The 15884-nt window shown below is 38.5% G+C and overlaps 1 protein-coding gene across 23 annotated transcripts in view; it reads right to left on the bottom strand.

Moving 5' to 3' along the window:
* Positions 1-15884, bottom strand: part of LOC111511127 (calcium voltage-gated channel subunit cacophony) — a 230891-nt gene that overhangs the window by 19632 nt on the left and 195375 nt on the right. For 22 of the 23 annotated variants that reach the window (XM_074185558.1, XM_074185571.1, XM_074185596.1 and 19 more), the window contains 2 exons: positions 5222-5382; positions 1008-1196 (listed from right to left, as the gene is read on the bottom strand). In XM_074185558.1, the coding sequence (XP_074041659.1) occupies positions 1008-1196; positions 5222-5382 (350 nt within the window). The remainder of the gene's footprint in view (positions 1-1007; positions 1197-5221; positions 5383-15884) is intronic. The other variant, XM_074185625.1, reaches the window with a different exon arrangement.

Here is a 15884-nt window from a genome sequence, read left to right as displayed (position 1 = left end):
TGTCACACTGTCCAAAAATAATAAACAAATTCATAAGAACTTCGTTTGAATAGTTTTGTTCCATCGTTTTGAAGGTATTTGCAACTTCTGAAGTGACGAAAATGTCGATATTATTAGGAGAATGTCACAACGCTACTGTCAAATAGTAATCATGGCCTGATTACCAAATACCGAATGGAAATACCATTCTGAAGGGACATTTTCACAAATAAATGTTCATAAGTCCGAAACTTGACTAGTTAGGTATAGGTATGATATACATAGAAAGAAAGAAAATTTCAGCGGCTTTCCGAATTTTCAATAATATACAGGGTGTTCCATTTAAAATAATCAAATTTCAGCAACTTTTTCAAGCAAACGAAAAAACTGTATTTTTTTACCACCCTGTATTGAAGTAACGGGGATTAGGCTGACGTGTGGAAAGTGTCCAAGTATCACCTAACTCCAAACCAAATTTCGATATCATAGTACTTCTTAACTGAAAGATATCGGCATTTTTAGAAGTCATGATTTTCGAAGAAAAAAAATTGAAATTAATTTTTATTTCGAAAACGGTAACAGATAGGTATAGGGAAATATCAAGGAAAGTTGTCGGGCAATTGTTGGAGATTCCAAAAATAATATTATATACAGAGTATTCCATTTGAAAAATCAAAGTTGCTACTGCTTTCTAATAGAAGCGGCAACACCGCATTGTCCAAAATATTTTAGTTGGCTAGAGAATGTCCGAATATGCCCTCCATTACATTTTCAAAGTGATCCGTTGTCTGATTCACCAGAAACGTCTAATGTGCCATCCACCGTGAATCAGCCTGTATATTTGTTGGAATAGAACATGGATAACTTTAAGTTCTGAAGATCAGCGGTATATGCTGAATATTATCCAAATCATTGATGATAATGATATAAGATATTTATATAATATAAATATGAATGGGTCAATTTTATTTTTCCCGATATGGAGGACAAGACCGCGAAAAGGAGAGAGAATTTTCGTCATATCTCACCTATCAAAGGTGGTCCTTGTTGATGTGGCACTGATTGATGTGTTGGACTGGGGGACCTCGATCTCTGACACAAGCTGGTTGTTCCATGATCCACTTTTCTGGAAGTAATTACAGAGCCGTACTTGGGAATATGACGTCCACCTGTAGGTGAAGGTGATCGTGCAGGGCTTGTTGAAGCAGACCAAGAACCTGTAGCGCAGAAAATATTTGTCACAGATATCAATATCATTTTGAACAAAACAATTCTTTTTCGGAGAATTTCCATTCCGTGAATTGGTTGGAGGAAACTGAGAAATTTCTCTTGAAATGAAGTTTTTCCAACATATCTGTCCTGAATATTTCGACCAATTCTGAAATATCAACCATTTAGAAACAGAGTAAGTAACTAGGTACATCAGTCATGGTTTATGTACAAAAAATACGAACAAAACTTGTAAGCTGTTTCAGTTTCAAGTTACTTGATTTTCTAGTGACGTCAATATGAGTAGGATGTTCAAAAATAACAGTGGTTCGGAATTGAAGATTTAAGCTCCATAAACATGACAAAACATGTTTTGTCAATCGTGTCTGCGGTTTGCATTTTTCAGAAATTTCTACATGAAGGTGGTGTTGAAAGGTGGTTGACAATGTTTAATAATGAATTTTATCAGTTTGGACTTCCTTTGTCTGATGTGATACGAAATGATTTGAAATCCCTGATAGAACCAATACAATTGAAAATTAGTTTAGTCATCAGCCGACGACGATTGTAGATACTAACAATTGAAACGTCGTTTGAATTTTTTCTTGTATTTAAGTTCATTGTTATTTCATTTCAAGGTTTTTTTTGCTTTCAGCTATTCATTTCAATTTTCACTAGTAAGTATTGTTTTTTTTTAAGGAATTTAAAATAATTTTATATCATATTAGACAATGGAAGTCCGAACTGAAACATGAAACATTATCAACCACCTTCAAACAAACGTTGAACACCCGGTATGGAATCAGCGACTTATTCCGAGGATATGAGAGGACTATGGTCAAGCTTACCAAGGAAAAAACTCACCTCAGTTTCTCGTGCAGAGCGAGACACAACAACATCATCCCCATAGATTTTGCTGGAATAACCATTTTGAGAGCCGAACGCATATTGGAATGCGCCAGCCGAGCACTGATAAGGTCTCAGATTAACTTCTACCGTTGGGAGAGGTTAACTTTGATGCAGGATGCCACAGAACGATTTAAAAAAAGAAGATAAAGCTTGCCAAGATTGAAGGCGCGTGCTTGAAAATCCGCCAAGACATGGTGAATACTCACAACAGGAAGTAGGGAAAATTGGCGAGGAAACAATGCCCACATTCAGACCAAAAACAGGACAACTATGAAGCCCCCAATGACTCTACGAACAGGAAATGGAAGAGGTTCTTCAGAAGGGACAATACACGAAGATCATAAGGGACCCTACTGCATAAATTGAAAAGAAGTTGTACCAGACTTTAACACCAAGTCTATTTTTCGGAAGATGAGAATTCATCGCTACTACGGAACCACAGTAGGACGAATTTTTTACGCAAGATCAGGGACTGCAAATCGGATGGCAACTTTCACCAGTTATAGCCAACATATATATGGTTCCATACTATGGAACCATGGGAATACAGAATTGGACGCCTTCCTGGGGCACATCAACAGCGCAAGACCGTCCATCACTTTCATAATGAAGAAGGAAGTCCACAACGAATTGTCATTCTTAGACATACTGGTGAAGAGGACCGACACTATAAGTGGAAAACATCTTTATACCGAAAACCCACTCATACGGAACAGTCCCTAAACCATGAATCCAACCACCATCAATCGACTAAAAGAGGAATCATCAATACTTCAGTAGACTGTGATTTCGGGCTCTGTAATACGAAGGAAAGTATTGAGAAGGAACTAGGCGTCATTAAAAAGATCTTAAACAAAATGGTGTTACCCAAACCAGAGAATTATCGGAGAGGACAAGAAGAATTGGGTTCAAGTACAATATCACAACTGGCTTCAGATCTGGAAACAATATCCGTAACAGCCTCAGGAAAACCAGGCCACCAAACGCGAACTGCCGATTCCAAGAATTGCATTTACCGGATACCCTGTGAGTGAGGCATTGAAAGTTCGCTTTGCCGAGAATAAGAAACACACACAGCAAAGAGAAACCAACAAATCGGGACTCACCAACATAACATCATGTGATCCCAAGCTGAGATTATCCACAGGGAGAAACCCTGTTTTAGAAATTTCAAACGAATACAAATTCGTTTGAAAATGTCCTTATAGGAGGAAAATGCAGTAACTTTAGTTATAAATACAAGTGGTATAAAAACGAAAGAAGTTTTATATCTCAATTTTCATGAGTTATTGAAACTCAAGAATTCCGATAGTCGGAATATGACAGTAAAATATTGAAATTCATTCAAAAGGGTACATTTCATAGAGAGTTTCAAAATACAAATAATAAAATTATGAAACAACAACAAAAATTAATTGGTGCTCCGGGGCGACTTCATTGATTCCAGTGGCGCATTTGCTTTTTCAGCTGCAAGAAAACCCGGAAAAACCTGCAGCACCACATCATCTGAAGATCTTGATTTGCCAATGTCCTCTCCCTCATAAAACAAAATGTAGGGTGTCTCTAGAGGCTCTAATAAATTCAATACATCGCCAGAACACTTAGATAATGGTATAATTTGATTGATATATTTTTCACTTCTAGAAATTTTTCATAGAAAAGTTCGAAAATTCGATAATGACCTTCTGCAGGTTAATGGAATCTCTTCAAAAATGTCCAAAGCCAGAATGAACATATTTCAATTATAAAAGGGGCTGATTCGGTTACTTCAAACGATTCATCATTCGAGTAGAATAGTACGAAACAAAATGTGAAAGTCATGAAAATTAATGGAAAGTTGAAGGTGTTGTAATCAACCACATGATTTCAATACTTATTGTATGAAATTAAATTGGAATATATGAGAATAGAACATATTTCAGTAGTATCAGAATTTCTTGAAAGTAGAATTGAAGATATGACAGACTTCATTGGGAATATACATACATAATTTGATAAACCTTGTGATTCAGAATATCGAAAATGGTAACTGAAGGTTAAACAGATATATTCGACAATTGAATTATCAAATGACATGTAAACATTGAATTTGTTGTTGTGTTGTTGAGGATGGTGAAGAAAAATTAGGACGTGACAGAACAGCATAAGATCTTACATTGCTCATGTTTGATTATCGAAATATAATAACAATGTTTTCAGAAATCAAAATTTAGTATTTCAGGGAGAGATACAATTGTTCCAAGTAAATAATTATTCCAAAATAGGATTTTCAACGTTCACCTCTTCCAACTTTCTCATAATGTATAGGATCTGGTCATTTCAGCGAGGACCTGCTATCTGTAGGGTAATTTGCATGAATGTCTGTCAGATATAATTCAATGTCCATAATAGTTATAACCGATGTAGTAGTTGTTTTCCGGTAGTAATTCACCAGATCATACACTGTAGAAACGATGGGAGACAAGACTGTCAAGGATTTCATTCAAAAAAATAATATGTTTTTTTAATACGTTTATATCCCTTCTCCACACAATTATCATATTAATGATGAGGTGCTTTTATCCTGCTTGAAACTTGGTTCATGAGTTGGAGGTGTTATTAGTTGACAAATTTTCCTTCATATGAAGGTGTATGCTGTTAAGGTCCGGATATTTCCTATTTTCTATACTGACGGGGGATAATACTCCGAAACCGGTCTGTAGACGATCTACTCGATTGATTTAAGCATGCTGTTGGACGAACGAGAAGCATCTGCAGCATCTGTAAGGTAATTTTTTCAAATGTCTATCGGACATAATTCAATGGTATTAGTCTGGAAAGCAGTTGTTTTCAGGCAGGCATTCACCAGTTCCTATAGTCTAGGAGTATTGTGAAAATTGAATTTTTCGGAATTCATTTCGGAATACTTATTTTCCCATTAACGTTTTCTTCATTTCATTCATACTGTCTTTTTCAGAATTTCATGTGAAAAGTGAAAACATTAAAAAATTCGTCAATGATTTTATGTTGGCCTTTTGAGTATACGGAGATCTTGATTGACTTAACCATATTTCAAAAACTCTATATAGCATATACTCTATTTTTTTATTGTATATTCTAATTATATGAACTCAACGGAACTCACCCCTAGGAAATCTATTTCTTTGTGATGCCCTCTGATGTTCATGTTTCACTATCTCAACAACATTTGATACAGTATCAGAAAATCCTATATCGTGGTGAAGTTGCTGTGGAGGGAATCGTCTTCGAGGAGAAGGACTTCTATGGAGCGATGGAGAATTTTGTCTGGAAAAAAAATTCATTCATAAATACTCATCCACCTGTAAATGAGAATGTAAAAATTTTGTGTACGTGATACTGGTAACCTTCCTGAATTATTGTCATGATATGAGGAAAACAAATATTTTTTGTTTTTTCAAATTTTCATTAGTACGTAACATTTAAACTTGTTTATATTTCACCTAATTCTCACACATATCATCTGTAGGGTACTTTAGTACAGGCATCGCTTTTAGAGTGCCTCAATGGTTTTCTTGTAGTGCTTGTATTCTGTCCTTTTTGATTCTACATTTTTTTCACTCAAAGTATAACTCACTCCGTTCATGATTCTTTTGCAACAAATTGAGAATTCATGAAAAGACATCTAATATTTCCTAACGTATAACTCAACTGTCAAATTTCATTGTCTGAATATTTCAAGGTTAACACTGGCTCATATTCTTGCCTAAATATTGAATGTTCAAAGTATTTTGTATAATTTTATTGGAGACATTTTTTCATCATCACTGACATGTTTTGAATCATTTATTATGGAACTTCTAACAAGGCAAACCTCAACGACAGAAAACTACTCAGTTACTAGTTGTTGAGACTTCAAGACAGTAGTTTAGTCCTCGCTTTCACTATTCAAGATGTATGCTGCAGTATTAGATAAAACTTCTGGTACTACATTTTTTTCGACCAAATGTAACAATTGTAATAATAGTAATGAAAAGTCAAGACAATATGTATCGTTGACTTTTCAGCTCTGGGTGTTGTAGATCAAGAGAGAGACCGGCAAATGTGATACTAAATGACTTTTATCTAAGGGTTCCAACTTAAAACATCAGTAGCAAGTATGAACTCGTCGTTGAATAATGTTTCGACTACCGATTATTCAATATTTCTCCTCAATATAATGATAACATATAGAAATCTATTATTGTACCATTTACACATCATTATAATAAAATGAATTTGTCCACATGTCCAATTGGAAATTTCAGAGGGATGAAATATTTATTCCTTGATTAGGTTAAATATTACATTTGAATATTTTTGTTAACCGAACTAACTACTTTTTATGGTGTATTCAAGTAATACTTCATTGCAAAATTTTCAAGCAAAATATGAACAAAGGAATGTAAGAGCTTCTACTCTTATTCCATACCTGCCATCAGTTTACACACCGAACGAGTCTGTGTTAAAACATATGAGCAAAAGCATTTGCTTTTGTTTTATTAATGAGAATCTTTGACTAAAAAGTTCACAAAAGCGCGTCACGTGTTTTACTATACAATAGCTTTTTCAGGTGTGTTCTCACTAAACTCAGTATGAAGAAGTTATTGTATAGTAAAACACGTATTAGGGTTTTGTTGAATGTTTGATGAAAATCTGAAAACGTTTGTTTGAAAGTGGTTCTGCTAGTTCGGACTTCTATTGTCTGATATGATTCCAATATAATTCGAAATCTATGGAAGAACAAATAACATTAGAATGAATATCAATTATGTATAGGCATTAAAACGTGACATTGAAATACAATGAAATGAATAAAGATAAAATAATCAAGATAAAAGATGAAAATAATCACAGAGTAAAGATACATTGAAAAAAATTTGAAATTCAAAAGCAAGCAAAAAATCAAAAAAATATATGAAAAAATTATGTAAAAACATATATAATTTTTTCTAAGATTTCAAACTGAGTTACTTCACGAAGTTTTTGATTGTGAGTATCCACAATCGTCTTCGAGTGATGACTAAACTATTCAATGACGTCTTCTTGATTTCAATCAGGCCAGCTCCCTTACCCTTTTGGCTGAGTATTGTCAAAGAAGGACAAATGTGTTCATGACTGAGAGGATGCCGGTATGAAGTCCTCAGACATCAGTACCGCCCTTCACGGGATACCCCTACCTGGCTGGGGAGGGATGGATGAAAAAGCTATTCATCCGTTAACGGGGGACATGAGGGCCTCATTCGACAGAGTGTCGGGGCCTTCTATATCGGGAGGGGTCGTCTACAGCATAATCTATAGCTTCCCTAACTAACGGATTTTCGTGAGTTTCCGCACCTTCAAAAACTCGCCGGTTCCTCGACTGAATGGACTGCCGAATGGAGGGCAGCTGCAAATCTCTCTTATTCCGCACGAACCAAGGAGCATTTACAATCATTCTCATTAATTTGTTTTGCAATACCTCCAGAATGGTGATATTGTATTTCGCCGCTTGTCCCCAGACGCCTGAAGCATACATGATGACAGACTTGAACATCGTATTGTAGATGGTAATTCAATTTTTCAAGCTCATTTTGGACTTTCTGTTTATCAGAGGGTACAGTCTGACTATTCGACCCTCGATCTTTGACTTGACGTTCATGATGTGCGGGTTCCAAGTGAGCCTACGGTGTATTAGAAGACCGAGGTACTTCACCCGCGCTTGCCATTCAATCTCCCTTTCAGAAATTCTCACTTTTCTGGCCGGAGAAGATTTTAGTCTTCCCTTGGTTATCGCCTGAGTCTTGTCTGGGTTCACTCGGATCTTCCAGTCAAGGTACCAGCGCTCGAGGTTGTCCAATGCACGTTGCATGTAGACGACGCCGAGCTCCCGACCCATGGAAGATGAGAGGAGAGCCGAGTCGTCGGCGTACAGGAATATTTTCACACGCTCGGGCCTTGGAAGGACGCTGGTGTAAAGGGAGTAAAACGTCGGAGAGAGCACGGCCCCCTGTGGCACTTCAGCTAGGATCTCTCTGTTGTCAGACAGAAAGCCCTCTACTCTAACCTGAAATGTCCTGTCTTTCAGGAAAGACCCAATCCACTGGATGAGGCCTCGAGGTAGGTCGAGCGCGTTTAATTTGTGCAGAAGGCCTTTGTGCCAGACACAGTCGAAGGCCTTCGAGATATCTAATAGCACAATATGTACTTTTTTGTTTGCGTTAAGCTCGCAGATGGTGTTTTGACCAGCCTTTGAGCCTGTAACTCAGTGGAGTGTTCTCTTCTGAAGCCAAATTGTTCATCAGGCAGAACATTTCGGTCCCCAACTTCTTCGTTGAGCCTTTGGAGAACAACTCTTTCAGCCAGCTTAGTCGCCGACGAGAGTAGACTGATCGGGCGATAGTTCTGTGGGAACAGCGGATTCTGACCCTGTTTTGGGATCATGACGACGATCGCATGTTTCCACCTTTTGGGGAAGTGTTTGACGGCCAACGAATTGTTGATTATATTCAAAAGAGATTCGACGCAGTTTTCCGGGAGCATCTTCAACAACTTGTTGGTTATTGAATCGACTCCCGGAGCTTTCTTGGGCTTTGCGGCCTTGATGTAACCCTTCAGTTCTTCCACAGAAGCTGGACGGATGTCGTCGTCGTCGTCATCTTCCTTGAGGAATCGGTGAACCCGGTCTTCCAACAGCATATCGCGGTCGATGTCGTCATCGTCGTCAACGTTAAGTTGAAACTGACGTTCCATCGTGTCTGCAAAGGGTAACGCATTTTCGGCGGGGGAGTAGTACACTCCGCGCTCTCTGTGAATGGGTGAGAGAGCAGTCCTCTTTCCCTTGAGCCTGCGAGTGACTCGTCACTCCCAGGTTCGAAGGATTCCAAAAGCTCTTCCCACCTTTCGTTTCGATGATCAATGATGGCCTGCTTGACTCGGTTGGCCATTCTGTTTGCCGCTGTTTTGTCCCCTGAGAGAAGGGTTCATTGATAGAGCCTTCTCAAGCGATTTCTCTCTCATATCAAGGCTTTGATACGAGGGGGAAACTCGTTATAGCTCTTCGGCAGACACTCCTTCCTGGAGGTGGCTGCTCGAAACGCATCATTCACAGACAGCTCGAAACATTCAACTGCCGCGTCGAGTTCGTCGGGAGAGTCAAGTACGTCAGGAGGGGCGCGCATCTCCTCGAGCTGGGCTGTGAAGACATATCAGTCCGTCTTGGATCTCATGCGATAATCAGGGGAAGGAAGATCATCGCCCAATACCAGGATTACTGGATTACGATCGGAATCCAGTTCCGACAGAACGTAAATTTCGCTTGTCAGAGGGACGTTTCTGAGAAGCGCGATGTCTAGTACATCAGGCCTAGTCTGCCCGCGATAGTACGTAGGCTCATCTGGTCTCAGCACTAGATATTCATGTCTGTCAACATGCGCATGGAGCGCTTGGCTGTTTAGATTCGTGGCTCTGCTCCAAGGTCTGTGCTTGGCATTGAAGTCGCCAGCAGCAATTGTCGGAATGTTGCTTCCCATCAGCAGTTCATCCAGAGATTCTGGGAGTAAACGATTGTTCGGAGGGTTGTGAACCGAGATTATTCTGTGACAACCCCTTCTCAGTTGAATTTCGACCCCCACGGCCTCAGTGCCGTGAAATCGATCACTGTCAATGCCGTACTGGACGTACTGTAGGGATCGTTCGACAAAAATACCAACTCCTCCTGCAGTACGTCCACCACGTTCTCTATGATAGAATATGTAATTTGGAATGACAATGGTTTCGTTCTTGGGATGTGTCCCTTGGACAAGTCCAATATTTTTGATAGAATGCCGTTGGCATCCCAAAAAACTATCTTCAGAGATCCAGGCAATGTTGGTTGTCTAGATATTGGCAGTTCCGGTTATCACGTTGATATTCACCGTGAACATTTTCTGAAGCACGGGGAATTTGACGAACAGCTTTTTCATCTGGTCCAGTGCGGCACAGATGTCTGAAACCCTCTGAGTCTGAGGTGAGGGTTCAGGTTGAGGGGAGGTGGGCTTTGCCGTACTGCTTGCACCCTTGGATGCAGCTCTAGCAAAGCTGACCCCCTCCTGGAAGCGTCCAGACCCCGCAGGTCTCCCTGAAGTGGCTGGCGTTTTAGGAGTTATCTGCCCTTCACGCTGTACTTTGGGGTACGCAGGGCAGCCGCGGTAATTAGCGGTATGGACCCCTTCACAGTTGTTTCACTTCTGGTGGTCAGTCCTGGCCTTTTTGCAGCTACTAGTTAGGTGCCTGCCAGCGCACTTGACGCAGATGGGCACTGCTAGACAATTGCGCTGGCAGTGACCAAAACGCTGACAACGGTGGCACTGACCCACTAAAGTTTTTGCGTGTTGGGGCTCGACATGAAACTTCACAATCAGGAGGTCTTTGACCTCAAATATATGCTTCTGGTTCCTGTTTATCAAAACAAGGATCAGAGGCATAGACTTGCCAGCGCGGTCAAAACCCTTTGCTTCGAGCTCCAAACGCACATCGTCGACTGCCAGGTGCTCTGGCACTCCCCTGAAAACGGCTTGAATTTGCCGTTCCTTGGGGAGCTAGTATGTATGGCCGTATTTGACCATGTGTTGCGTATCTCTACGCTAGCTTTGCTGAATGCTTTTTCGAACTTCTCCTTCGAATGATCTCAGCTTGGTATCACTTGATGTTATGTTGATGAGTTCAAACATGCTCTGCCACTTCCGATTTGCTGGTTTCTATTCGCTGTGTGTTTCTCTTTGGTGGCCTAATTTTTACGAGAATGGTACGAATGGTGTTTCCAAATCTGATGTTGTACTTGGAACCAATTCTTTTAATCCTTTCCAATCCTCTTGTACTGGTATAGCAAATAATGTGGAACAATAACAAATTGAGAAATAAACAATATTCTAATTAGAACACCTAATACGTGCCAGGACAGCTCTTTTCGATGTATGCCGATCTTATGTTATTAAAACATTATGTAACATTGAGATAGGGAAGGATTACGACGAGGATCATGTAATTGAAACAAGGTAGATCAATTTGAGTTATTCTGAATAGAGGAAGTTTTTCTACGAAGTCGTTTCATTCCGTTCCTTATAAATGAACCTGAAGTGAGTTTATTACATGGCGATCCTGCCAGGATGATTCCAGGATTACCACGTATGTTATTAACGGGTAGATACTGAGAAATAGAGACGAGTTGCATTTGACATCTTCCAACATGGGATCCACAGAGAGTAAAGAAGAAGTAATCATAAGCCAAGCCGGGAACAGTGGTGGAGTTTCAGCTAGCAATGGGTTCTCCGTTTCCGAAGTACTAGGCATAGTAGCTTTCGCCTGTTTTATTTTGGCACTCGGCGCATTTCTAATAAAGAGGTGCCAGAAATCATTAGAAAAGAAGATAAGAAGAGAGATAACGAGGAGTCAGGAGTTGGTATAGGCGTAAGGAGTGAGAAGAAAACGAATTTCATGGGTGGTTCACGCATTCCAAAGTGAAAACCAACAACAAGTAGAGTGGAAATTGGATGACACATGGAAAGACATTTTAAGGTCGTATTTATTTAGTATAAGTTTGTGTATCAATATATCGATTTATTTTCGTCTTTAGCGTAGCAAATGAGCATCATAGACTTATTTAGATACTCGTTTGAAGAACTCAAAGTTTTTAATAGGAATTTAAATAAAGATAGCAAAGAGAGGCGAGTCGATCTAAAAGCTATAAATCGCAAGTTTGAAGAATTAAATAGGATTGAATCAGAGTTAAATGAAGTGAAAAATAAATTCAATGCGGGCCCTAAAGATGCAGATATAATTCAAAAAGTTAAGTTATATGTTGAATCTTCAAACAAATTATTAGTCGATATTCGAAATACCTTAGAGACTAGATTAGCTAATATTACAGAAATTACTAGAAGTTTTACAATAATGGGTGAAAAATTTGATCTCAGAATAGCGTCAAGCTTATTGCCTATAACCGACAATTCGGAGGAATCTGTAAAACAGTTAATAGATGCCATTGAATTATACGATAGTCTTTTAGACGATAATGGAAAAATAACACTAACAAACTATGTCCTTAAAACTAGATTGTCACAAAGTGCAAAGATGAGATTAGAGTCGTCATATCCGTCTAATACTGATTTAATTAAAGACATCAAAACACACTTGTTGACAAAGCATTCTGCCGCAAGTTTATCAGTTGAATTACATAACGCAAAACAAAAACATAAATCAGTGAATGAATTTGGTAAATCAATCGAGGAATTACTGGTCGATTTGACAATAGCGCAAGCCGATGGAAATGTCGAGGCAATGAAAATTCTTAAAGTTGCGAACGAAAAACTGGCAATTCATGCTTTCGCGAACGGACTGCGAAGTCACGATCTGGGAACTGTCATAAAAGCTAGGAACTATAGCGCTTTGAAAGATGCTATAACGGGAGCTGTAGATGAGGAATGTACGGGAGGTGCAACCTCTTCTTCGCAGGTGTTTCACATGCGAGGGAACTCAAAACTTAATAATTTCAACCGTACGAGTCGAGGATTTCAGCAGAATTATAGGGGAAGACCAAATTTCAGTACCGGACAATTCAATAACTCACAATCGAATAAGATCAGAGGAAGTAGTTTGCATAGTAAAAATAATTTTAGGGGTCGAAACCAGGGACATTTTCGCGGAAATTTTAGAGGGCGTTGGAATAATCACAACAACCAAACTTTCAGTCCATCTCGAAGAGGGTTTTTTATGGAAAACGCTCAGGATGCTGAATTAAACAACCCTTCCCCGCAAGCTAATCAGTTTTTTCGGTCGAGTCAGTGAGAATGTAGGTGATTATAAGGTTTTAAGTATGAATGGTCTTAATTATGTATGTATGAAAAACGGAAAAAGTGAGTTGAAATTTTTATTGGATACGGGTGCTTCGGTAAGCGTAATTTTTACATCATGTATAAATAAAAATCAGTTTGTTGATACGACAAATAGAATCAAAATAAACGGCATAGCGGGTTTTGTCTTCACGCAAGGCTCGGCTAATATTACATTAGAACTATCTGACGTTAAGATAGGTCACGAATTTCATGTGGTGAATGACTTTGGTAGTGATATGAATGGTGTTATTGGGTCAGATTTCTTTGTCAAGCACTCTGCAATATTAAACTACGAATTATGCACATTCTCTATATATATAAACAATCGGAAACTGTCGATTCCACTGCAATCCAAGTATGAAAATTATATAACGATTCCACCAAGGTGCGAAATTATTAAATATTTGCAAGTACATAACTCAGATGATTGTATTATCATACCAGAAGAAATTTCAGAAGGTGTTTATACTGCGGGAATTATCGCAAAGCCTCACAACCACATTATACCTGTTAAAATTCTGAATATTACGGATAAAGAGGTACACTTGAAAAATTTTAGGCCCAAAACTGAAAATATTTCAGAATTTGATGTTCATACTTTTGGAAACACACACTTTTCAGTTGAGCGTATAGATAAGTTACTCAACTCCATAAATACCAAAGGTCTTAATAAGCAGGAAAAAATAGCTATTGATAAAATCTGTGCAAAATATGCGGACGTATTTCGCTTTGAAAATGACCCACTGACGGTGACAAATGTCTGTAAACAGACCATACATTTAAAAAAGGATGCCATTCCGGTATACGTAAAACCATACCGGTTACCGCATTCGCAGAAAGCGGAAATAAATAAACAAATTGACAACATGCTGTCAGAAGGAATTATAGAGGAAACAAGGTCCGAATGGTCGGCACCATTGTTAATAGTACCGAAAAAAGAGGATAGTAAGGGTAATAAACAATGGAGGATAGTTATCGATTACCGTCTGTTGAATAAACGCATTGAGGATGACAAATTTCCATTACCTTGCATAGATGAAATTTTAGACTCACTCTCCGGAGCGATGTACTTCTCACATCTTGACTTATCTCAGGGCTATTATCAGGTTGAATTGGATGCAACATCTAGAGCTTACACAAGTTTCACAACCGATAAAGGTCAGTATCAAATGACGAGATTACCGATGGGGTTGAAACTGAGTCCAAGTGCTTTCTCTCGAGCGATGACCATAGCAATGTCAGGGTTAAATTATGAGAGATGTTTCATTTATTTGGACGATTTGATAGTTTTCGGGAATAATTTGGAAGTTCATAATCGGAATTTGGTAAAAACTTTGCAGCGATTGAGACAGGTCAATTTAAAACTAAATCCTTACAAATGCGAATTCTTGAAAAAACAGATATTGTATCTGGGTCACGTGATTTCATCTGAAGGAATATCTCCAGATTTTGAAAAAATACGTGTTATACAGCAATTTCCGGTTCCAAAAGACTCGAATGAAACTAAACGGTTTGTAGCATTTGCGAACTATTATAGGAAGTTCATTCAGAATTTCGCGGATATCGCAGCACCGCTTAACAGATTGTCAAAAAAGGGTGTAGTATTCGCTTGGAGCGAAGAATGTCAAAAAGCATTCGAAACGCTAAAGCAGGCGCTGGTACAACCACCAATTCTCGCATATCCTGATTTTTCGGAATCAAACGTTTTTAAATTACGTACCGATGCCTCAAATTTGGCTATCGGAGCAGTTCTGTCAAATTCAGATGATAAGCCGGTGGCGTTCGCCAGCAGATCGCTGAATAAAGCTGAAGTCAACTATTGTGTGATAGAGAAAGAATTACTTGCTATTTGTTGGAGTGTGAAAAAATTTCGTCCTTATCTTTACGGGAAAAAGTTCATTATCCTTACAGACCATAAACCATTATTATATCTTTTCGGTATGACGAATCCTTCAAGTAGACTAACGAAATTTAGGTTAACACTAGAAGAATATGATTTTACAATAAGTTATGTTAAAGGAAAAGATAATGTAACGGCTGATGCATTAAGTCGTATAAAAATTGACTCCGACGAACTGAAAGAAATGTCAGTTAATTCCTGTCAAGTCATGAATGTCGTGACAAGGGCACAAACGAAGAAATTGGGCAACAATTCACGGGAAAAGTCCAATATCTCTTTCGATAACAGGCCTGATCATCCTGGTGTCGTAGAATTATTGAAACCACCTAAAGAATTTGTTCAGTTGTATCCTTTGTCGAAAGTTGAGTTTCAAAGAAAAAAACGTTCTGAGTGTAAAATAAAAGGGAATATATTATATGATGAAAAGGCAAATACTATTTATATGAATCAGGATGAATCTCGATCAGCGACTGCATTCGGTGCATCGTTGAGAGACCTGAAGGAAATTTGCCAAGAATATGGAATTCCAGAATTAGTTATAGTAAAAGAAGATAGATGCGCATCGTTATTAAAAAACATTTTGGAAATTCCCAATGAAATTCGAAAGGCAGGTATAAAAATAAATATAATAAAAGCTCAGCAACACATAACTAGGAAGGAAACCCAGCAATTAATTTTGAACGATTACCACATGTTACCAACGGGAGGGCATGCTGGAATTAATCGCATGTATAACAATATTAGAAAACTTTACTTTTGGTCTGGTCTCCGAAAGGATATCGAAAATTTTGTAAAACGTTGTGATGACTGTCAGAGATATAAGTACTCAAGACCGCATCGGCAACCAATGAAAATAACCACAACGGCTACCTCAGCGTTTCAGAAAGTTTTTCTTGACTTGGTGGGCCCTTTAGACCAAGACAGGGAAAATAACCGATACATTTTGACGTTGCAATGTGAGTTAACAAAATTCGTAGAAGGGTATCCATTAGAAAATAAAGAGGCAGTAACAGTCGCGAAATCATTCGTAGAAAATTTTA

The sequence above is a fragment of the Leptinotarsa decemlineata genome, unplaced genomic scaffold (assembly GCF_025532065.1).
Source record: "Leptinotarsa decemlineata unplaced genomic scaffold, Ldec_3_MD MMD2_P_RNA_scaffold_2, whole genome shotgun sequence".
Lineage (NCBI taxonomy): Eukaryota > Metazoa > Arthropoda > Insecta > Coleoptera > Chrysomelidae > Leptinotarsa > Leptinotarsa decemlineata.
The sequence above is the reverse complement of the archived record's forward strand: the minus strand, read 5'-3'. Positions and strand labels throughout refer to the sequence as shown.